Here is a 24,860-nt window from a genome sequence, read left to right as displayed (position 1 = left end):
GAAAATGAAAAAGGTTTCTTTTCTCTTCTACCAATTAAGTCACCACTCCATTGTATTTATAAATTTTTAACACTTGATCTAGTGATGCTCATTCATGTGAAAAATCATCATTTTGGTTCTTTTCAACGTGACTCTAGACTCTAGAAGTCACGCCTATCAAATCCACTGCATCCTGCTAAGGCTCATCTTATGCGAATGATTTTGTTCTGATTTTATTCCTCCTTGATTGTACAAATTCTGCTTCTGAATCCCTGACAACAAGCAACCTCTGATTTCTCAGAGAAATCCATGATCTCCCATCTCTAACTCAAAAGCTATCCAATCCTTTTATGCCTCTAAAACCGTCGTCCTCGCTTGTCTAATGAACCTCGACTTAGGAGAAACCTTCAAACTAGTCCCTCAAGAATGAGTCGGCATCCAAGCCTTAAAAATTCCTCGTACATATTAGCTTTTTACCACAGTTGTTGCTAGCTCTCATGTTTGTTTAATGTTAGCATTTTTAGGTCATGAGTTAGCGACTAGATAGTTTGTGGTTAAGTTTTATGGTTATCGCCAGCTCGCGAGGTTAAATGTCTGAAGACGTGATCAAGCCGTGAGCTGGTGACAAGTTGGTTTGGGTTTACATCGTGAGGTCTCTAGCTTTTTAGGTGTTAGAGTTTTATGTTAGCGAGATGGAGATTGTTAATGAAGTTGCTTTGGTCGCGAGGTCTCGAGTTGGTCTGATGTCATACATTATAGCCACGAGAGTTAGCGAGTAACTCATTTCATACAGTTGTTGCTAGTTCTCATGTTTGTTTAATGTTAGCATTTTTAGGTCACGAGCTAGCGACTAGACAGTTTGTGGTTAAGTTTTATGGTTATCGCCAGCTCGTGAAGTTAAATGTCTGAAGACCTGATCAAGCCGCGAGCTTGTGAGTGAAATGCTAGCGGTTAAGAGATAAATAGTTTTATGTTGGTGAGTACGCAACAAGGGTTAAAGTTACCACTATCTCCAAGTCGTTGCGGTGATGAGGACTTAACATTTTTTGGTCGAGAATCGACAAGTGGTGGTTCAGTTGCCCTCAGTCACTAGATCTCGAGGTTATGAAGGCTTAGCATTTTCAGCTTGCGAGCTAGAGATAGAGTCATAAGGGCTTGTCGCGAGATTTTCTAATGGGCATTCTTTCAGGCATAGGGTTGATGACTGTGTGCCACATGTTTTAATGACTTGATGGGGACTGCTGAGGTGCCAATATTTTTTTTTTTACGTTTTGGAAAAAGGTTCAATTTCGACCGTTGAAATCACCAATATATTTTTTTAATGGTTTGAAAATAGCTTGAAATCGCCAATATTTTTTTTATGGTTTGAAAATAGCTTGAAATCGCCAATTTTTTTTTTTAATAATTTGAAAATAGGTTGAAATCGCCAATGCAAATATTTTTTTTGGTTTTAAAAACATTACAATTCGCCCATGCAAATATTTTTTTGGTTTTAAAAACATTACAATTCACCAGAATTTTTCACAAACTTCGAGCGATCATGAATGATTCGCCAATGGAGATTATTATTTTTCTCCGTAAACCACAAAATTTCACCAGTAAAATTTAAATTTTCCTCGACAATTATACACCTTTCGCCAGGTTTTTACACCTTGTCCGAGGGGGGGGTTTCTTAAATTTTTCCCTGCGCCACATATCAAAGGGAAATGACTACTATCTTCCATGATATGATGCATACACTGATGTAAGACTATGTGGATGATTTACTAGCTAAATCATTAACTAGAGAGGGTCACCTTGTTGTACTGGACAAAATCTTCAACAAACTGGAGCAATATAATGTATGCCTAAATCCAAAGAAGTGTGTCTTTGTGGTAACCTCCAGAAAGCTCCTAGGATACATTGTCTCAAACAAAGGAATTAAGGTTGATCCCGCGAAGGTCAAAATAACTATGGAAATGCCACCTCCTAGGAACATCAGTCAATTAAGAACATTACAAGGAAGGCTACAATCAATTCGGCGGTTCATTGCACAATTGGCCAACAAATGTCATCCCTTCACACATTTGCTTCACAAGAATGTTCATTTCAAATGGGAAGAGAATTTCCAGCAACTCAAGGACTACCTAATGACACCACCATTACTAATGCCACCATCTCCAGACAGGCCCTTATTGTTATACATATCAGCTATAGCTACGGCCTAAGGAGTCTTACTCGCACAACATAATGCAGAAGGCAAAGAATGTGCAGTATACTACATTTCCAGAACACTGGTAGGGTATGAACTCAATTATACCCTATTGAACGAGCTTGTCTAGCAGCAATTTTTGGCAGCCATCAAATTGAGGCACTACATGTTGACAGACAAGATACAACTCATTGCCAAGATAGATCCACTCAAGTATCTACTCAGTAAAGCAGCACTAACCGACCGTTTGACAAAGTGGGTTATGCTCCTCAGTGAATTTGACATAGAATATGTGGAACACAAAGCCATCAAAGGACAAGTCATTGTAGATCAACTAGCTGAAGCACCGCTCACAGGCGACCATCCTCTCATTTCCAATTTTTTAGATGAGGATATTTTCACAGTTATGCCAACACCACCATGGAAGCTATATTTCGATGGGTCTTACACTAGACATGGTTCGGGAGCAGACATTCTTTTTATCACTCCTCAAGGTGATAGCATACCCAAATCATATAGGCTCACATTCCCATGCACGAACAACATAGCAGAGTATGAGGCTTTGATCACAGGACTCTACATGGCCATCCAATAGAATTTGAAAGAACTACAAGTTTATGGTGATTCCCAGTTAGTCATACGACAAGTCAATGATGACTTCCAGACTAAGGATGATAAGCTCGTGCCTTACAAGAAAATGGTTGATAAATTCAAGGAATTATTCACAAGTATCACTTTTGAGCAGATTCCTCAAGACCAGAACAGAGTTGCAGATGCAATGGCTACAATAGCCTCTCTCCCTGATCTTCCATAGAACTCCACATGCTACGAGTTCTTAGTTGAACAACTTTGGATCCCCGCTTATGATATCCCAGAATTTGGGATGGTCTGTCAACTCATCAGTCTCAATTCCCCATGGTATGGTGAATTTTATGCCTATTTACGTGATCAAATCCTTCCCCCTAACCAATCAAACAACCAACGGAAAACCTTCATACGCCAATCCTCTCAATACACCATCATTGTTGAAACCCTATATCGACGAGGTCTCGATGGTACTCTCATCCAATGTCTAGAGCAAGGTGAGGTGACCCCAGCTTTAGAAGTACATGAAGGTATCTGTGGAGCTCATTCAAGTGGCCCTTCATTGGCTAAAAAGATCATGCAGTCATGATACTATTGACCCTCTATGGAAAAAGACTCCAACTACTTTGTCAAAAAGTGCAAGAAGTGTCAAGTTCATGGAGATCCGATACATGCCCCAACGCAAGAATCAGTGATAACTTTAAGAAATCCCCCCTCAAAAAATTATATAAAATCTTGGCGAATATTTATTTTTTTCTAAAAATAATAATAATGTTTATTGGCGAATCTTTCCTTTTTATAAAAAAAAATTAATTTTATTGGCGAATTTGTTTATATCATTTTTTTTTTGTAGAAAATATTGGTGAATCTTAGAAAGTAATCATTGTATGTATTAATTACTATTGCATTTCCTTTCATTTAAAAATAATCTTTTATAAAAAAGTAAAGGCATGAAGATTGAAATAATTAATGATTTTAAGGGTTAGATTATACTTTATTTGGTTTCTACCATTAACTTAAAATAACCTACTAGTCATCTTTCTATTTTGTGAGATGAAATTTACAAACAATTTGTAATACTCATGGGGCCAAAATTTGCTTTTAGATCATTGGTTTTCATTGAAGTCAACAATTCAAAAGCAATTTCAGACCCCACGAGCATTACAACTTGTAGGTACATTTTACCTCATGGAATACAATGAAGGTCATTAGATTATATTTTAAATCAATGGTGGAAACAAAAGATTGTTGATATAACCCTAAAGTAACTTATAATTATGATATATTATTGGCGAATTAATTTGGATTTCTATAATAAATTATAAAATGTTGGCGAATCTTTAAGTTAAAAAAATTAATAAAATAAATTCTCTAACGATTTAAATAACATTAAAATAAAAATTTGTAAAAATGTGGCGATTTGGGTCACCTTAAAAGTTGAAATTATTAGCCAAATTTGATTCCCAAATTTTAAAAAAATAGCCAATTGGCGAATATTAGCCACTAAAGTTTTCACTGGCAAGAATTGCAACCTATCACAACACAATGGCCCTTTTTTCAGTGGGGACTTGACCTTGTGGGTAAAATCCATCCATCTTCATCCAACGACCATAAATTTATCATTACTGCCACGAAGTACTTCACCAAGTGGATTGAAGTTGTTCCACTCACCCAAGTCATCGGCAAGCAGATCGCCTCATTCATCCTCAATTACATCATTTGTCGGTATGGTGTACCCATGTCCATCATCATAGATAACGGACTCTCTTTCAAAAATCAAGATGTTCATGATCTTTGTGAGAAGTTTCATATCCAACACCATTTGTCTACCCCATATTACCCACAAGGCAATGGTCAAGCAGAAGCATCAAATAAGAATATATTGAGGATTCTCAAAAAGATAGTCAATAATGCTGGTCGTGATTGGCACATTCATTTAAATTCGGCACTATAGGCATATGGAACTAGCATTCAAACCCCTATAGGCACAACCCCCTACTCACTTGTTTATGGAGCAGAAGTCATATTGCTTATTGAGATTGAATTACCATCTCTACGGGTCTCCTTGCACAATCTAATAAATGATGAAGAATACCGAGTCTCACATCTTCAGGACTTGGAACTGCTTGATGAAAAGTGACAAGCTGCCTACAATCACCTAAAACCCTATCAGTAGTGCATGAGCAGAAGCTACAATCATAGGGTCAAACCTCACACTTTTGAGGTGGAAATCTTGTTCTCAGAGAGAATCCTCACGATCAACCAAATCAAGAACACCAAGACAAATTTGAATCCAATTGGTTGGGTCCATATGTCATCACTATAGTCTTCAAGTCTGGGGCATATCATTTAGCAACTTCAAAAGGAGAACCACTGGTAGATCCAATCAACAACATGCATCTCAAAAAGTTTCATACATAAGTTGTGTAGAGCATCAAGCTCATCAAATATCAGAAAATACCAAAAAATTTAGAAAAAGTCCTGAACAAAATATAAATATATATATATATATATCAAGAACATAGTAAAGAAAAAAAATCATTCATCCAAATGGTGAAAACCACTTCGGTGGTGCCTTGGGTAAATATGGTGGTGAAAACCTAGTAAACAAGCGCCATTTGTAAAGGCTATGACTCCATTGTCTTTCAGAATTGTTGCGATCACATCCATTGCATCCATTCATCCATCATTTATACCATGGCTTGTTATTGGTCTGCAATAAGAGTTATTACTTCATGTGTCCCACGTCACACTTTCATACCGACATCTAATTGGGGGCAATGTTCTTAACCTAATGATGGGAGTGGATTCTCCATGCTTGTGATTTGTTGAGTTACTTGTTCAAAACATCCTGAAATAATACCAAAAACATTTGTAAAATCTCATAAAATACCAAAAACAATTGCAAAATGTCCTAAAGAAAACACAAAAACATTCAAAAAATTCAAAAAACCAAAAACATGACAAAAACATCAAAATCAATCAAAAACATTGCAAAACAAATTGCTCCTTGTACATACACATCACAACATATGCAAAAAGAACATTTTGAAACTCCTTAAACAATGACCACCTATCAAATCAACCAACAAATCACACATTTGTGCACAACTGTCTTCACAAGGATGCATCCTTCCTTACAAACAAGACATGGTTCCATTTTTCTTTGACAAGAAAATTTTGTTTGGTTGATAAGCACTTGGTCAAATTTTTTGCCTTTATATCAGGTTCCTATGCTACTCCAGGATATCCATAAGTGATTAGAGTAGTCGGGATGGTTCCTGATATATTTTTCTTTGTTTGATGTCTACGTATCATTCCAATGAAGTTCTGGGGCATGTACTAATGGTGTCTACGTGAGAAGTTCACTATGCTACGAGATCCTATGCAAAAATACAGTCATGGATCACTATGGCTTACTGACTACAGCGTATACCTCGACCATTTGTATATGAACCAGAATGGAGGGGAACTTTTCTTGTCTGTGATGTTTGCTTATAGGTGAAACGCTCAACCTTGGTTTCTGATACCTCGGCCAAGATCGATACTACTATGTTCGATGAGGAAATAAAGCATTATGAATAAGCCATGGATCGCTATTTCATCTCATCTGTTTATATTGCATTATGTTGCATATCACCCATTCATTTGTTCATTTATCCATTGTACAAATTTGTTGTCAGCATGCAATTAATTTATGTTTCTATGAGAAAGCTTAGCATATAAGCTTTATCTTGGGTACAATCACAACGGAGTTTTCTGATACATCATCTCACATCTCCACTCCATATTTGCATTTTCCAACCAACTTGGCATTTATATATCATGTAGGAATGCCATTGTCATTTAGTTGCATTTCATTCATTAAGTGCATTCACTCCTTCATTTAGTTGCATTTCATTTATTAAGTGCATTCATTTATTCACTTAAGTGCATTCATTCCTTCATTTAGTTGCATTTCATTCATTAAGTGCATTCATTCCTTCATTTAGTTGCATTTGATTCATTAAGTGCATCCATTTATTCATTTAAGTGCATTCATGAATTCATTTAGTTTAAAATGCCTTCATTCGCATTCATTTAGGTAATACATTTATCTCATCCATTTAGTGCATTCATTTAATTCATACATGACATTTTAATATGATTTCATTCACTAAGTACATTTCAAGACACATAGTTTACTCATGTCGTCCATATCATTATCTCATCATTTCAACAAATAAAGTATTATCTATCAAATATCATTATGCATTATCTCATCTCATCATTTGGCACAAACCACCATCATTTCATCACATAAACATCATACATCTATTAACCTGCATCCACATATTAGCAAATCATTAACATCGTCACATCAACATCATACATCTATTAACCTGCATCCACATATTAGCAAATCATTAACATTATCACATAAACATCATACATCTATTAACCTGCATCCACATGTTAGCAAATCATCCATATCATACATATAGAAATCATATCATCAACATGTACATCTAGAAAGAAAACACATCAACACATACATCTAGACATAAATCATATCATCATCATGTATAAAGCAATCATGTCATCACATAAATGCATATCATATCATCGCCACAAAACTGACATCTCATCATATATCGCATCAATAATAAAGAACACATGTATCAGAATACAATGATGTCCAAAATATCAGCTACCAAGAACCATCCAAGTATTAGTATAATAACAGTGTAACAATGCAAAAAAAACACCTCAAATGGCACTCTAGCCAGATATCGTGGCTCCACCCCCAACCACCCTCACCATCTCGTCGAGGAGGACCCATCACACTACCACTACTCTGACCCCTCTGAGACCACTCTGATCTTGCCCACCACATCTGGGAATAGCTCATCGCTCACTAACTACTCAACACAACCTACTCATATAATCCCCGCCAATAGTCAATCTCTACCCTTGCTCGCCACATCTCCCTCATCATCTCCCCAGTCAAGCCCTATCCCTGTACTCCCTCCAAAACTCGAACTCTATCATGTAGCTCCCTCACTCTATCCACCACATCATCTCTCTCGCACAACTGTGGTCAACTCGGCCCCCGGTACAAAAAGTTGGACATCCCTGGCTGCAATCTCTGCATCTTTGTCCTCTAGTTGTGCCTCTAACTCTCAGATGCGTGTATCATCAGTCGTCAAGCGATTCTGCAACCGTACTATCACCACATCTCATAGGTCCCCCTCACCCCCACCTATGGCTCCCTATCCCATCTCCATAGCCACATCACCGCCCTCTCCCCCACCTATGGCTCCCTATCCCATCTCCATAGCCACATCACCACCCTCTCCACCACCGACATCTCTCCCTCCTGCTCTCATTGCTCCCTATATCAACATACCCTCTGTAATTTCCCTCCTCCACCTCCTCCTCCAAAACCTCCCCCTCCATCTCCTCCACCTCCTCTACCATCTCCGCCCCTCCTGACTAATCTCCTCCTCCTCCCCTGTCGCGGTGCTCTATCATCGTCAAATGGTGGCACTAGCTCTGTGGGATCTGAGATCCGTGGAATTGGATGGGTGGCTCGATACTATGTATACTCATCTGTCACCCTTGCATCTACAACCTCTGCTCAGTATGGCCATGGCCTCTCCTATAGTGTCTGGAACTCTGCTATAGCCTACTCATGGGATAATACTGGCCCCCACTGGAATCTCTCTCATACTACTTTGGCATACTCACCAAAACCCCGGGGCAAACCCTGTGTGCACCCAAACTGTCTCATCACCTGCCTTGGCAAATGTCTCTCTACCACGTACGTTGTCCATCCAATGAGGAACCGTCCCATGAACACATATGACATCGTGTCTACATCATCCTCCCACTGATCACAATCCTGATAGGGGCACCATATCACCATATCTAACTCATCCAATGCACGTCACCAGTACTCTAGCTTCCCCAGTTGGGGTTGTGTCATCATACCTCCATACATATATACATAGGGTTGGTCAATTGCCCTAAACCTCAGACACACTGGTCTCAATATTGGCAAGTTCTCTCATGACTAGATATGAAGCAAGGTAATCCCTACTCCCGGCGATGAAATCTCATGGTACACAATATCATGCAAATCCATGTATAAATGTACCAGCACACATGGTCCCCATGCATATCTGGTGCCCTCGCTGACCATATGCTCAATCACCTGCCCCCAACCCACTGCAAGCCCATGCGACCTCTGATCCGGGCATAATAGCCCTCCCACGATGCGTGATACCACTATTGGTAATGGCTCATATAAGTCTGCTATGTCCTCCCATGGAACTGATCCATCAAACACCTCCAAATCTGAATACGGGAATACTCGTCGTAGTGTCGCCTCGCCTAGCGCCCTGTCATAAGTAACAAGCTCGCCAATAATCAGGATATGTCGTATCCTCTAGACGTCCTCCAGTGTCACAGTCATCTCTCCCATCACTAAATGAAAATAGCATGTCTTGCTATGTCATTGCTCAGCTAGCATTGTCAGTAATCCGTGATTCGTCTGAATCACAGGTAGGTGCATCATATCATATAAACCTGTCGTGCATATACAGTCTATCTCCAGATCTGTCATCTGATCTTGCAGGCGTTGTGTGGTCGGATGTCTCTCATGCATCTGCAAGACCCCTAGGTGATCCTCCTACAAAACCACAAATCATAAAAACATTGTCAATAATCTTTACTATGCAACATTGACTCTTACCTAGACTATCAACAGGCATTTACATCACTTGCCTAGTCTCAATAGGTTCACTGAATCTCACATGTCACTATTACACATCAAACAACAAACGTTGACATCAACTATCAACTTGACATTCAACTTAGGGAAACCGACACATATCCTTCTACACATACAAACAAAAGTGCTACAACACTAACAAATGTGCCACAACACAACCAATAGCGCTAACTCTAACCTACAAAAGTGTTAAATCAATCAACATCACTATTTTAACCTACAAAAATGCTCAAAAAAATAAAAAGTGTTACATTGTGCGACACATTCTGTAGTACCCCTGCCCTAATCAATTTCTAATCTTGGTTTAATCTTGGTTAGTTTATCTTAATATAATGTTATAGTCAGATGTTTGATTTAACACATAGATGTTGATGTGGTTTTCACACTAGTTGTATGCAAGTTGTTTAGTGTTCCTATTTCGTGGTATTAATATCAGGCTAACGCTTTCATTAAGTTTATATATGTATGCATGTATGACTCTTGGTTACAGGAGATTTCAGGTACAACGCCGCATGAGTGCGAGGTTCGTCTTCACCTGGAATTGCAGGTTTGAGTGTACCTCTTTAATCCTTAGAGTTGGATTAGGTGGTCGTAAGACCCTAGTTGACCTTAGTCGTGCTCAAGTGAGCATTGTCAGTCGTCGTCGGTATTCCCTTTTTGTTTGGGTTTGCGAGTCGTCTGTCTGGTTGACTTTCTTGGTTTGCGTGCTTGGTGTGTATGATTAAATTGATTAATTAGTCCTTAGTATTTAATTTGATTAAATATGTGTTTGTGCATTAAAGATTAATGGACTAAATTAATCGAGATTTCGTTATGCGATTATCATTGATATTGGATTGCTCGTCTTAAATTGGGAGTAAGTTCAATTAAATGGTTGATTTTGAATATTAAATGCATTTTGTATATGTTGTTGAAAAAGAAAGATTTAAATTTAATTGCAATAGAATTAATTTAATCTTTTGGCATTTTTGAAATAGAAAGGTTAAATTTCAGTTGAGTGAGAAAATCAATTTTGAATTGAAAAGCAATTCAAATTATTGAGATAGTTGGAAAAGAATTATTTTTAAATAAAAATTTTAATTCCAAAAAATGAAATTTTGGTCAACTCTTCCTTATAACCTAGACTTTTAGAAAATTTTGGAGGATGGATTTTTTTGGAAAAATGTTTTGTTGGAAAAATATTTTTGGGATGAAATTTGGGGGTTTTGGAAGGAGAAGGATTTCTTGAGCTGCAGGTTGGGGCTCTTCATCAGATCCTTTCCAGGAATGCTTACTGAGGTAGGATTCTGGTTATCAGTTAGTTATTGTTTAAATTAAAAAAAGAAAAAAAAGGGCATTGGATGTTCTTCAAGCTATTTGGTTTTAATTTCTCCATTGATTGCCTCAAGGTTATGAATCATTCTGGAATTAGTTGGTATTGGTTTATTGTTTGCATCCTTGCATGGAAAATGAACTTTTTTATGCCCAAAAGAATTATCCTTTCAATTTTGAAAACCTCTCATATTCTGGAAATTTCTGTGTTGTTTTAAAAATAAAATAAAAATTAAGTTCCATATGAATACCTTCAACTTCATGCCTTAAATCAGAGATATCTGTTTGTGGTTGAATATATGGAAGTTAATAGATCTTATTTGGCAAATATGCTGTTGGTTTAAGAAAATCTGGGTTTTCTTTGAAATTGCAAATGGAGAATAAATAATAAAAAATTAATTATTTTAGTCTCTGCTGAGACTGGCTAGAACTGTTGTTTTTTTTTAGTAGTGACCTTTTAAAAAAAAAATTTTAAAAAAAAAATTATTATTAAAAAAAAAAATGTATATTATTATTTGAGGGAGCTGCGTATCCCATTGGGATAGCAGCGCACCCCAAGGGGTGTTGCATGCTTCCCTTTAGGAATAGCAGTGCTCCCTTTGGGGAGAGCTGCGTGCTCCCTTGGGAAGTAGCGCTTCCCCTTTGGGGGCTGCGTGAGCTTTCCCATGGGGACCACGTGGGGTCCACGTGGAAACCCCCTTTTTTTTAATTTGTATTTTTTTTATTATTTTTTTTTTTTAGTTAAAAACTAATAAATTAATAAATAAATTTATTAGTTTTAAAAGTTTTTTTTTAATAAAGTGTTTAATTAATTATTAATTAGTATTAATATATGTTTATCAATGGGAATAAATGTATATATGTTGATTAATACTTAATTGGATTACTGTGCAATATTAAATAATAATTGTGTATATTTGATTAACCGTAGGGTTATAAATATTTATGAATTAATATTTAATCTTTTTGGACCTATAATATTAGGGGAGCATCTTTTGAAAAAGATGAAATATTGTTTATATTGGAAAAAATTTCGAGATAAAACATACTTTATTCAAGAATATATACTGTTGAAGATTTTGATGATATAGGCCATCTGGAAATGTTAGAAATGAATATTTAACCCTTGGACATTATTTATTTAAACGATGTGCTTTTGGAAATTTAATTAAGTATCATTTGGGAAAATTGTTTAGTTACTGATATTCTCATTTAGTAAAATGAATGGTTAATTTATATTTTTCCTTTGTTTGAGAAATAGACAATGGTACTATTGCAAATTGTGATATTATATTCACCTTGCAATGATGATTTCCTACTAGTGTATTTTTGGAAACATAGATCATGTAGAAAACTTGATCGACTTTTAATGTTTAGATCAATTCGGAAAAGATTGTGTCTGCTGATTATTACCTATGCGAGTTTAATTTCTTTATTCGCTTTTGCTTATGTAATGGCAAGTCGTGCATTGTTTGATAGGACCCTATTGTATGGATTGATTGGGGCACCTGTTTCAGTCCTTGGTTCCGAGTTGACTGTTGTTTTGTGGTAGTGTCGTATTTGGTCATATCCTCTATGTGGGTGTCGAATGATGATTCGTGGTTGACCTTAGTCGGTCAGGTCTCTAGTTAGAGTATCGTCTGTCAGTGCACCTCGTATGAAGTCATGTTTGACCAAATGGTGGATTTCTCCATTTTGAACTCCGTTCGTCTGACCATGTGTATTCCTTGGTTTTTGAGTTCGTCCGAGTTTAGTCTAGTGTCGTATGGGAAAGTGGCTTTCGATTAGGGGCCGCGCCCAAAGTGGTTGTTGGGTAACCCATCGAAAGTGAGTCTAATAAGTGATAACCTAACAGTAGATTAGAATGTAATCTCTAAGTAAGATAAATGTGCCTCACACATGGGACGAGTGCTAACATAGACTCGACATGTTGTGAGAAGGCCTGAAATGGCAAACCATCATCCTTGTCTTCATGAGAGGATGTGTGGGTCCACATGAGGCTTGGATGGGCCAAAGGCTCGGATTAGGTTGCCAGGGTAACCCAGTGTATGGGGCCGAGACCTATGAAGACCTGCCATGGTAACCATACCAGGTTGTGTGATGACACTTGTCCCTACGTTCACTAGTATATTGTCGTTTTGTCCTCTTAGGAGCGCGTTTGTGGGTCGTCCTATTGTCTATGCCTTCGTGAGTACTGGGGTTCATGTTAGATCTTGGGTGGTGATGACTCAGTTTTGTGGATGCTCCAATGGACCTTTGTTTTAGCTTTGATTATGTTTAGCTGGATCCTTTCCTTTTCAAGGATCGTTTATGTATTAATTGACCGATGCAGTCGCATGTATATTGTTTATGTTTCGCCTTGATGACTGGATTGTAATGGTGTAACCTCTTGTATTCTTAACTTTATTAATTATCAAAGGGGTCTTGCAGTTTAGCAGACCCGAAGATGTAGCCCTTTAGGGGTGAACTCCGAGATCATTATGGTGTTATGTGATGTTATTCTCTTATGTTTCCCTTATTCAACTTTATCATGTATGAATGGCTTATGTTAGAATGTATAAGTGGATAAGATGGAATTAACTTTAAATGCTTGTATGCAGTTCTTTCTTGAATGCCATTTTGATCAAATGCATAAGTGGTTTAGATGAGATTTATCGTAGATGCATGTATGCAATCGTCTTTTAAATGCAATAAATTGGAATATGAAAGAATGTAACTTAGAGTAATGGTAGAATGTATAAGTGGATAAGATGGAATTAACTTTAAATGCTTGTATGCAGTTCTTTCTTGAATGCCATTTTGATCAAATGCATAAGTGGTTTAGATGAGATTTATCGTAGATGCATGTATGCAATCATCTTTTAAATGCAATAAATTGGAATATGAAAGAATGTAACTTAGAGTAATGGAATACATTTAGATGTTGTTAAGGAAATTAAGTATGCTTGAATAGATCTCATATGTTTATGATGAAATTCTAGTGTGTTAGAATATTAGATGTATGGCTTGTATTTTAATGAAAAGCTTGAATGAAGATTATGAATAGATCTTAATGGATGAATCTTTGCTTGTGATTTATATTTCCATATTCTGAAAGAAATTATCCTGATTAAGAATTATCTCGTTATTAAGATAATCAGCTTATTGGATTAATTGTGTGAGTTAAGTGAATTGTGAAATTTAAGTAATCTCGTTGGGAAACTCTTTAGGTGTTAGTTGATGTCTTCCGCTATGTAATTCTGAATCTTTGATATCTTGTTGTATCTTAATGTGGTGTAACTTTTTTTTAAAAAATTATTGCACTCTATTCTTGTGTTTTGGCTTATCCCTTCGGATTTTCCTGGCGGGGCATTACACATTCGCTATACTAAACTCATCCGCCCAAACCAACAAATGTGTTAAAACTACCAAAACAATAGCGCTAGAACCACTCTACAAAAGCGCTATATTGGCGATAGTGCTAAAACTACTGCACAAAAGTGCCATTGCGGAACAAATGCGCTAATTTCGACAACAAAAGTGCCTTTGTAGTCCAAATTTTTCCCCTAGCTATTAAATGCAATAAATGATGTCACAAGGCAAAAGTCAGAATTAGACTTACCGAGTGACCGTACTCAGCTGGCCGTTGGTACTTCCGCATGCACTCCAATCGATGATCAGCAATGGGAAACACCATTTTCGCTCTCTTAAATTGCTGCACAAGTCGTTGTCAAAGGCTATGGATTACTGTGGACATGTGTACAAATGAGGATTGTTTTACCTCTTCTTGCTTATATATAGCCTACTGCTGCATCACCTCGTGACCGCTGTAACCCCTAGGTACTTCCGTCGCTTGCCATTTCTCTGTTTTACCCCCGTTTTCCTCCATTCTTTTGCCATTTCCTCTAAATTCATCTACTCTACCATCCTCTAATTTCTTTCTATTTTTCGAGAGATCGCCCAATTTTCTAAAATTTTCGACCCATCTCTCAAGGGGGCATATCAACCCATAAAACTATCGTTCTTAAGGCATTTTTACAATGTCTATCTATTGTTCTTTGAAACAATGCGATAAACCACACCGTCTTAAAGAGGGGCAAATGTAGATGCATTAATTTGTCTATTAATTAAATAAATATTTAATATTTATTTTAATGTACTAATATTCCTCGATTAATTAAATTCACATTTAATTCATTCATTCAACCCCCATTCTACTATTTTAATTAAATAAATTGCATAAATTTATTTAAATTAAAAATCCCTATCTATAACCCAATTTTTAAATAAATCTAATTTATTTAATTTCCCCCATTCCTCTCATTTAAATAAATTTAACATTTATTTAAAAACACTAATCAAATTCCCGTTTTTAAATAAATCAATATTTATTTAAAATCTCACGGCACTTGCATTTTCCTACAAAGGCAAGTTGCACAAATAAATAGATTTTATTTCTAAATAAAATTCTATTTTCTTTCACCCACCAAATCCACTTGCATATCTAACCTTCTTCTAGACTCTTCTAACTCATTCTAATTAGCCCAATCCCCCTCTCTAATCATTTGCACGTCCCTTAAGAAATGTCACTTCTCAAAACAACTCAAAAGTCTTCAATAACCATTAAAGGTTTTGTGTCTCCAACAAGTTAACATCTAAAGTCTTCTAAAACCATTAAAGACTCTTATATGACCATAAATGATTAACTCAAACTCAAACTTTGGTTAGAGACTTTCTCTCTAACTCAACCATCCTTTAACTCATAGGTCTCTTCAAGCATTCATTTCTTTGACCATGGTTATCCATTTTACTCTTGCACAAGAGTTTATCCCTTGGAAAATAGATTTATCCAATAACCCAACCCACATGAGGTTACCCTCATGTCTCCTGAAGCATTAAATGCGTCTTGCTTCTCCTTTCAAGCCATCTCATGTTGATACTTGTCATCATGGGATTGGGTCGAAAGTCTTCACCTGGATCCCAAACCCATCAATCTTGACCCTTCACAAACTCACTCAATCTTAGCCATTCAATCAGCATTTTTTCCTATAAAAGGACCTCATTCCCCAAACAAAAAAAAAGGCATTAGTGAGCATTAGAGCATTGTTATTATAATGGAATTTACATAGACATTAGGAGCTTTCTCATAGCAACCCCGTTTACACTTGCATAGCATTTGTTTATCATCTACAATCATCTTGAATCTCCATATGGCATACATGGATAGTGCTAAAAACCGAGAGCTCCACTCATTTGGGACTTGGAGATGGGAGAAACAATGAAGAAGCGTCAAAAGGCATCATGGAAGCATCTTAGGGAGATTTATCTTCCCTCTCCTCTTTTATCTTACTTTACTTGTATGTTTTTTAATCTTTCTTGATATGTTTGGAATGGTTTTAGTCGTCTTACTTTTATGGTTGGAAACTAACATTTGAACTTTTTGTTTTTGCCTTGTCCCCATTTCCTCAACATTAATTGTTATAAAGAACTCCTTTAATTAAACCCTTGAATAATGGTGTATATATAAGGAAAATTTATAAACTTTGTTTCTCTTCAAAAAAAACCTGACGGTATCATTCATAGAAATTGTTTTATATCCCGCATTGGCCATGCTTTCCAAAAGGATATAGCCCTCAACCACAACAAGAGAAAATTCAAATTTACCAGTCAATCACGCCTTTTTGTAAACAGATACGAGTGCTATATCCCTGAGGTTTTTCTTTTGCAGCCTTAGACACCTGCTCGGATTGACTATCATTGAAAATAATCATGTAGATCTGTCACAAGCCATTTCCATCCCCAACACCTAGCTTATCATCCAAACTGTGTAGTTCATAAAAAACGATCTCACAAGCAACTAAGAAAAGCTTCAGCTAAAACATTCCTAGTGAATGTTGTTCAACTTAGGAATAAATTATAACATACATTGAGCATATCTTTGGAAAGGCATTATGCATCAATTTACTTTCATATTCATTTCTTCTGATCAGTGAGGGAGGTCTGTTTGTACAAATAAACAAAAACATCCAATTTGGAATTACGAACTAACCACTAAGCATAAGCCATGTTGATGAACAAGTCTTAGAGAGTTGGCTCCAGAGAAACATTTGGGTTGCACTATAGAAAAGGCCATGACATCATCTATACTCCATTGAAGCATGAAGGATTGATACAGTTACTGTGCACTACATATATTTTTGGGAAAAAATTTCCTATTTCCACCATAGAGAGCATCAAATTTTTAAACTTCAACCAGCTCAAAGAGACGTCACAACTAATTTATTGAAAGTTTATATAAACTTTTAGGCTTTAAATGAGTTAGGTATACACAGCCAAGATGCAGCAATATCCCTTGATCGATATGGTCCTTCATAAGCTATAAGCATGGCTTTATTTTCTATCTTTTTCTCTGACTGTTCTCTAAGAGAATCCAGCCAAGTATACTAAATGAATAAAATTGAACAAACAAAACAAATACACATCTACCATATAGCATCTCAATACGGACGGAAGTAAAATGCAATGAGCCAATGAGCATGAAATTTCACAAATGGAAATCAATATGTTGGTGTTGAGATCTAAATTAGGAGGATTCATGTGTGGACTACCATATAACAATAACAATATGGAACAATAATGTAATCCATTACCGCTCATTTAGTCAATTAATAATGTGAAACAATTTCATGCGGATATATATAGGTTGACTTGAATGTACATTGAGCATATTTTGAGGAGTTCACCTTATCTGTATGAGAATGCATTTTGTGTTAACATTTCTCAGAAACGATATATCCCATATATTCACAGATTTATCAGCACTTGCACTGGCCAAGAAATTTCTGCAGTATTGTTTATAATGTATACAAAAAAATTACTTCAACTCGTTAAAGATTCTTCTTCATTGTTTGCATGAGTAATAAGTGAACCCTACAAAGGTAGATATCAACACCCACATATGCTCCGAATTCCATGCCACACCAAGAATAACATCTGTATGACTTCCATCTTTATAAGGGACAGCATATAAAATAGGGTTTTAGTGTTTAAACACTTCAGAATTTTAAGTTTTAATTAACAAAAAAGTAAATAATGCCCCAATTTTTTTAATCTATTTAGAAAATGACATGAAGGCATTTTTGTTCTACATTTCTCATAGCTGTTTTGGGGTGCTGTAGCATGCAAGTGCAAATAAGTATTAATTAGCAGAGGCAAAACATATCTACAAGTATCAGTTAGCATGAGGAGGAACATTTAGAAAACCCTTATTTATGAAAATAAATGTTAGAAAAAAACTTAAATATAATGAAGCATTTGTTGCAGTCTCATCCATGCGTATTGCATTTTGTCTATTGCATTTGTTGCAATCTCGTCCATGCCCTATTCTATTTTCAGGTTTTCTCATCCATGCCCTATTCTATTTTCAGGTTTCACACCACCATTTTTAGGCCTGGACACTTCCTTACAAAAATTGTACGTCTAAGTTTCATGAAGTATGGATGTGGGAATTTGGTTGCAGATATGATGCTCATTTGGGGGTAACAATATTTTTTAAATAGAAATTTAGTGTGTTGAGATTAAACCTTTTTACAATAAATGGACAAAAAATAAGGATGTGTGATGATAGATGAACTCTAATCCAAGTATGTACTGGGCATTCCACCTTACTAAATGGCTCTGAACACATTTGTCATTATTACTTTTGACACTTCTTTTCTGGTTGTGGTAGGTATCGCGATAGCTTATGTCATGACTTCTAGGTGATTGTATATGTTTGAATTATTCTGTTAATAACTGTGAGACAAGAAGAGATGCATCTTTGAGGGCATAGGATGTGTCTTGAAAAAGTAGAGACATCTGCAATGTGGGCCATAAGTATAAAGATGTCTGATAATAGCCTAATACTAGGAGACATTGCCCACAATCTTCAGTGATGGTTCCTTTGTTTGACAAAACAAAGATCAGTTACGAAAAAGAGTGTAATGAACAAAACAGTAAATCTGTTAAGATTAGATGTCTTCAATTTGGATGCCCATCTCTTACCCAAAAAAATATACCAAATAGAATGCACCAGAGGTTGGCAGGTGCAAGTTTAATTTTGATGGGCAAGCGCAAACAAACCCAGGTATTCAGGAGAAGGATTTATCATTAGAAATGAGTAGAGATATGTTTTAGGCTTAGGAAGCAAATGCCTGAGTTGAGATATGTTTTAGGCTTAGGGAAGGTCTTGCCCTTGGATTAAGGATGATATTAAAGAGCAACTGTTTTACTCACGGTTTCAGGATTATAAAGCAACTGTTTCACTCACGGTTTGAAATTGCAAGAGACTTGGGTATTTAGAGTAATGGTCAGACAGAAAGATTCAAATAATAAAAAACAAAATAAAGGATTGAAATTAACCATCAAGGTTTATGATGAGAAATCGATCAGTTTAAAACATAAACTTAAAATTATCTATCTGCACAAATCTATGCACAAGCTGGATAATACTTTTAACAGTACTAACCCCCTGTCTCCATGCCGCTGCTTAAGTGCATTATCTACTTAGCAGCTGATGTGTCCCATGCAAATTTTTATTTAGGGGAATTGGATAAATTGGAATCTCTCCCTATTTTAGTGGAGCAGCTGCTGCTTAGAAATTAAAAATAAGCTTTGAAAAAAAGAGGGGGCTGAAAATAAGCAGCAACTGCTTATTGAGAAAAATGATATGTGGCTCCACAAATTTCTCTCCCTCCTTTTTATTTGCCTCCAATATTTTCACGTAAATTTACTCCAAAATTATTACATACATTTTTTCATGTAAAACTAAAATTTAAGGTAATTGTTTCAAAGATAAGCAGTAAAATTAAATATCCATGGGGCCACCAGCTATATAAATTGCTCCTAAAAATATTGAGCAGTGGCTGCTAGCAAAAATAAGCTTAGCAGCCGCATGGGGACCTGCCCTAAAACAGATCTATATGCACGGTACTTTAGGATCCAGGATCCATAATAATGGACATGAAGTTTCGGGATTATAGAGCAACTGTTTTAGCACAGTTTATAATTGCAAGAGACTCGGGTATCTAGGATAGGTGATGGACAGACAGAAAGATTCAAAGAATGAAAACGGAATAGAGCATTAAAATTAACCAACAAGAGTTACAAATGATCAGAAATTGTGCAGCCGAAAATATAAATCGTTAAAATCATCCATCTGCACAAATCTATGCACAAATGAAATAATCCTTTTAACAGTAAAAAAGTAGCAGATCTATATGCAGAGTACTTCAGGACCTACAATAACGTACGAACAAGAAGTTTCAGGACACTCGCGGTTTGTAATTGCAAGAGACTTGGATATAAAGCAACTGTTTTACTCACGGTTGGTAATTGCAAGATACTTAGGTATATATATGGTAATGCACAAACAGAGAGATTCAAAGAACCAAATAAAGCAATAACATTAATCATCATGGTTTATGATCAGAAATCAATCGATTGAAAACAAAGCCTTAAAATTAGCCATCTGCACAAACTGAATAATACTTTTTAACAGTAATGAAGTATCAGATCTATATGCAGAATACTTCAGGATCTACAATAATGGACAGACAAGAAGTTTCAGGATTACAAAGCAGCTGTTTTACTTACGGTTTGCAATTGCAAGAGACTTGGATGTTACCTAGTGTAATCAACAGAAAGAGATTCAAATAATAAAGCATTAAAACTAATCATCACGGTTTGCAATAAGAAAACAATCGGTTGAATTAAAATAAAGCCTTGAAATTGGCTATCTGCACAAACTTCTGAACAAACTGAATAACACTATTAACAGTACTAAAGTAGATCTATATGCACAGTACTTCAGGATCTACAATAACGGACAGACAAGAAGTTTCAGAATCATAAAGCAACTGTTTTAACACGGTTTATAATTGCAAGAGATTTAGATATCTAGGTTAATGAACAAAAAATTGAGAATAAAGAACGGAATTAAAAATTAGAATTGACCATCACGGTTTATAAATGATCAGAAAGTGAGCAATTGAAAATATAAAGCCTTAAAATTAACCATCTGCAAAAATTAAATAATATACTTTTCACAGTAATAAAGCGCAGATCTGTATGCAGAGTACTTCAGGATCTGAAATAATGAACTTAAAAATAATATACTTTTCACAGTTATAAAGCAGATCTGTATGCAGAGTACTTCAGGATCTGAAATAATGAACTCAAAAGGAGTTTCAAGATCTAAAATAATGTACTGACAAGAAGTTCCAGGATTATAAAGCAGCTGTTCTCCTCAGGGTTTATACTGCAAAAAACTTGGGGCATATACAGTAATGTACAGACAGATTTTCAAACAAAAAAACAGAAATAAAGCCTTAATATTAACCATCACAGTGACCAGTTGAAAACATAAAGACAAAAAATTAACCATTCCACATCATACACATCTGGATGCTAAATCAGAGCAAAACATAAATAACACGCGCTATTCCCATATCGGACTAAAAATCAAACATGAAATATGTAGTAGAAAGTATCACATTATATAACGGTTTTAAAACATAGTAGTTTAATCAGCCATTACGGCTCAAACATAAAAAGGCCTACGAACATCGAACATAGTAAACTACGAAATGAAGGTTCCCTATTTGCAAGTTTAATTAAACGTTTATCACAAAGGGCAGTCTGTACTGTCTACATCCCACCACGAAGGCGAAGCACGAGGTGAAGGGTGGACTCCTTCTGGATATTATAATCCGCCAAGGTACGCCCATCTTCCAGCTGTTTGCCAGCAAAGATCAGCCTCTGCTGGTCTGGCGGAATGCCCTCCTTATCCTGGATCTTGGCTTTAACATTGTCGATGGTGTCAGAGCTCTCGACTTCCAGGGTAATGGTCTTGCCCGTCAGTGTCTTCACAAAAATTTGCATACCTCCCCTGAGACGTAGAACAAGGTGGAGAGTGGATTCCTTCTGAATGTTGTAGTCGGCCAGTGTCCGTCCATCCTCGAGCTGCTTTCCTGCAAAGATAAGTCTTTGCTGGTCTGGGGGAATGCCCTCCTTGTCCTGGATCTTGGCCTTGACATTGTCAATTGTGTCCGAGCTCTCGACTTCCAGGGTAATAGTCTTGCCTGTCAGAGTCTTCACAAAAATTTGCATACCTCCCCTGAGACGGAGTACAAGATGGAGAGTGGATTCCTTCTGGATGTTGTAGTCGGCCAATGTCCGTCCATCCTCGAGCTGCTTTCCTGCAAAGATAAGCCTTTGCTGATCTGGGGGGATGCCCTCCTTGTCCTGGATCTTGGCCTTGACGTTGTCAATAGTGTCTGAACTCTCCACCTCAAGGGTAATCGTTTTTCCGGTGAGGGTTTTGACGAAGATCTGCATGCCTCCCCTTAGACGCAGAACCAGGTGAAGGGTGGACTCCTTCTGAATGTTGTAATCCGCCAATGTGCGTCCATCCTCGAGCTGTTTCCCGGCGAAGATCAACCTCTGCTGATCAGGGGGAATGCCTTCCTTGTCCTGGATCTTGGCTTTAACATTGTCAATGGTGTCGGAGCTCTCCACTTCGAGAGTGATGGTCTTTCCAGTGAGGGTTTTGACAAAGATCTGCATGCCTCCCCTCAAACGGAGAACCAAATGAAGGGTGGACTCTTTTTGAATGTTGTAGTCAGCCAGCGTGCGTCCATCCTCAAGCTGTTTCCCAGCGAAGATCAGCCTCTGCTGGTCAGGGGGAATGCCCTCCTTGTCCTGGATCTTGGCTTTAACGTTGTCGATGGTGTCGGAGCTCTCCACCTCAAGAGTGATGGTCTTTCCAGTGAGAGTTTTGACAAAAATTTGCATGCCTCCCCTCAGACGGAGAACCAAGTGAAGGGTGGACTCCTTTTGAATGTTGTAATCTGCCAGGGTGCGTCCATCCTCTAGCTGTTTGCCGGCGAAGATGAGCCTCTGCTGATCTGGAGGAATTCCTTCCTTGTCCTGGATTTTAGCCTTGACATTATCAATTGTATCAGAGCTTTCCACCTCAAGAGTGATGGTCTTTCCGGTAAGGGTCTTGACAAAAATCTGCATCTTGGGTACTTAAATCTACTTCCTTAATAATCTGTAAGATATAAACCATAACTGTCAGAATATTTTATTTCCCTCATGGAGTTATTCATCAAATAACCTTCCAATATATACGAAATATGTTTTTATAATGATAATTTGAGCCAACATATGTACAGATTTCCTATCATAAAAACAAAAATAAATCAAGATACCACTACTATCCACCTATTTTTCACTACAAATAAATCAAGATACCACTACCCTCCACTGTATCCTCAATTCTCGCTACAAATAAAAGAAGATACCATTCCCCTCCACTGTATTCTAAACTTTCATGAAAAATGAATCAAAATAGCAATACCCTCCGGCCAAGGTATATTCAGATCGACCAAACGAAAACAAGAAAAATAAATCTAAATGACCAAACAGAGTCCTACGCGCATACCATGGGCGAAACCAAGACAATTTAAGAAATACAAAGCCAGACCTACAGAAACACAGCCATACGCTACGAAAGATTGGAAATATTGATGGAAGACATCGAGAAATACAGCAAACCACCGTTCACAACAAAAAACTACCGAAACGATCAAAGTACCAAACACCGCAAAGCCACCAGTAAACCAGATCTTATTTGAAACCCTTGAAATTAACCCAAAAGCAGAAAACCCTAGAAGCCAAAAACCGCACTTGCGAGACAACAAACAAATGTAATACCCAAACCACCATTAAAATCACAGTAAAACAAAACGACTATTAACAAGCCTATAAATGATAACACACCTGTTTTGCAGAGCCTGACGATCGAGTGCTTCGAGCCACAGAATTGCATGAAAAGGAAGAGGGCGAAGAGCTTTATTTATAGCCAATAGATGAGATTCTTCTCGTCATAGGCCGGCCGACAGTCATCGGCCACGTCAGCCCTCGCGCAAGTTTGGGGAGGATAGGTAATCTAGCTTGAGAGGGCCCACAATGAGCCGAAACTGCCAATAGTTGCTTGGAGTAGGTGGTTTTGATAAAGCTTATACGGCATTCCACTACGGGCCCTCCATATGTGATAATATTTAGGATAGCTTGTGAAGGAAGGCATTCTCTTTTATGTTGAGAAAATTGATAACTTGAATAAGTTAAAATGTTTAAATTTTATTTTATTTAGAAGATTTTTATATTATCTATAAAGAAATTTAAGATTAGAGGGTATCATTGAGTCAAATTCATGCGGGGCACTAGCTAGAACAGCTAGACCTCATCTCTTATAATGTCAAGGTCTTGCACTTAACAAGACTTGATCTTTGGTGGGAGCAATAAGAACCATTCAACTTCACCACTAAATGAAGGATTCCTTGTTGATGTTTACAATTTTGAATTTGCAAAGGAATTAATTTTTTTGTTTATATATATATATATATATGATGTAGATAAATGACAAAAGAAAAAATAATGTTTTTTAATGTTGTTGGAGGGTTATTATATTTGTTAAGTTATTTGGTGTTGAGGTGTAGCACTAGCAAGATTTGATTTTCTAATGGGTTCGTGTAAAATCATTGAACTTCACCAATAGACCTAAAAGTTTTAAATAGTTATTAAGAAGATTTCATTGTTGTTTTGTGTTCTTTAATACATAATGCAAGATTGGGTGGATAAAATATGTTATTTTTTAACTTTGAGAATAATGAAAATTAAATGACATTTATATCACATAATGTTTGACTCACAAAAACAACAAAAAAATTATTAAAGATTTATAGTGAAAATTTTAAGATTGAAAAAAATAAAATAACTCAAGGATAATTTCAAAGCCTTTCAAGTTTAATAATTGGTGTAAACACCTAAAATTGACAAATCTATCAATTTCTTCTATAAGTTTAATAATTTCTTATTTATTTGATTAATTATTTAATTTTTATAATTATTTTTAATTAATAAAATCTTTACACATCCACTATTTATTCAATTTTATTCCTAACATTTAATCATTTAACATCCTCCCACTATAGTCCA

The 24,860-nt window shown here is 36.5% G+C and overlaps 1 protein-coding gene across 1 annotated transcript in view; it reads right to left on the bottom strand.

Moving 5' to 3' along the window:
• LOC131055575 (uncharacterized) overlaps positions 1-23,793 on the bottom strand; it is a 95,504-nt gene extending 71,711 nt beyond the window's left edge. The window contains exons 1-2 of the mRNA XM_059213295.1: positions 23,643-23,793; positions 21,693-22,911 (exon numbers count right to left, since the gene is read on the bottom strand). Coding sequence (XP_059069278.1) covers positions 21,693-22,880 — 1,188 coding nt within the window. The 5' untranslated portion in view covers positions 22,881-22,911; positions 23,643-23,793. The remainder of the gene's footprint in view (positions 1-21,692; positions 22,912-23,642) is intronic.
• Positions 23,794-24,860: the final 1,067 nt, after the last annotated feature.

This window comes from Cryptomeria japonica, chromosome 10, assembly GCF_030272615.1.
Source record: "Cryptomeria japonica chromosome 10, Sugi_1.0, whole genome shotgun sequence".
Lineage (NCBI taxonomy): Eukaryota > Viridiplantae > Streptophyta > Pinopsida > Cupressales > Cupressaceae > Cryptomeria > Cryptomeria japonica.
Note: the sequence above shows the minus strand (reverse complement) of the source record. Positions and strands in the feature narration are given on the sequence as shown.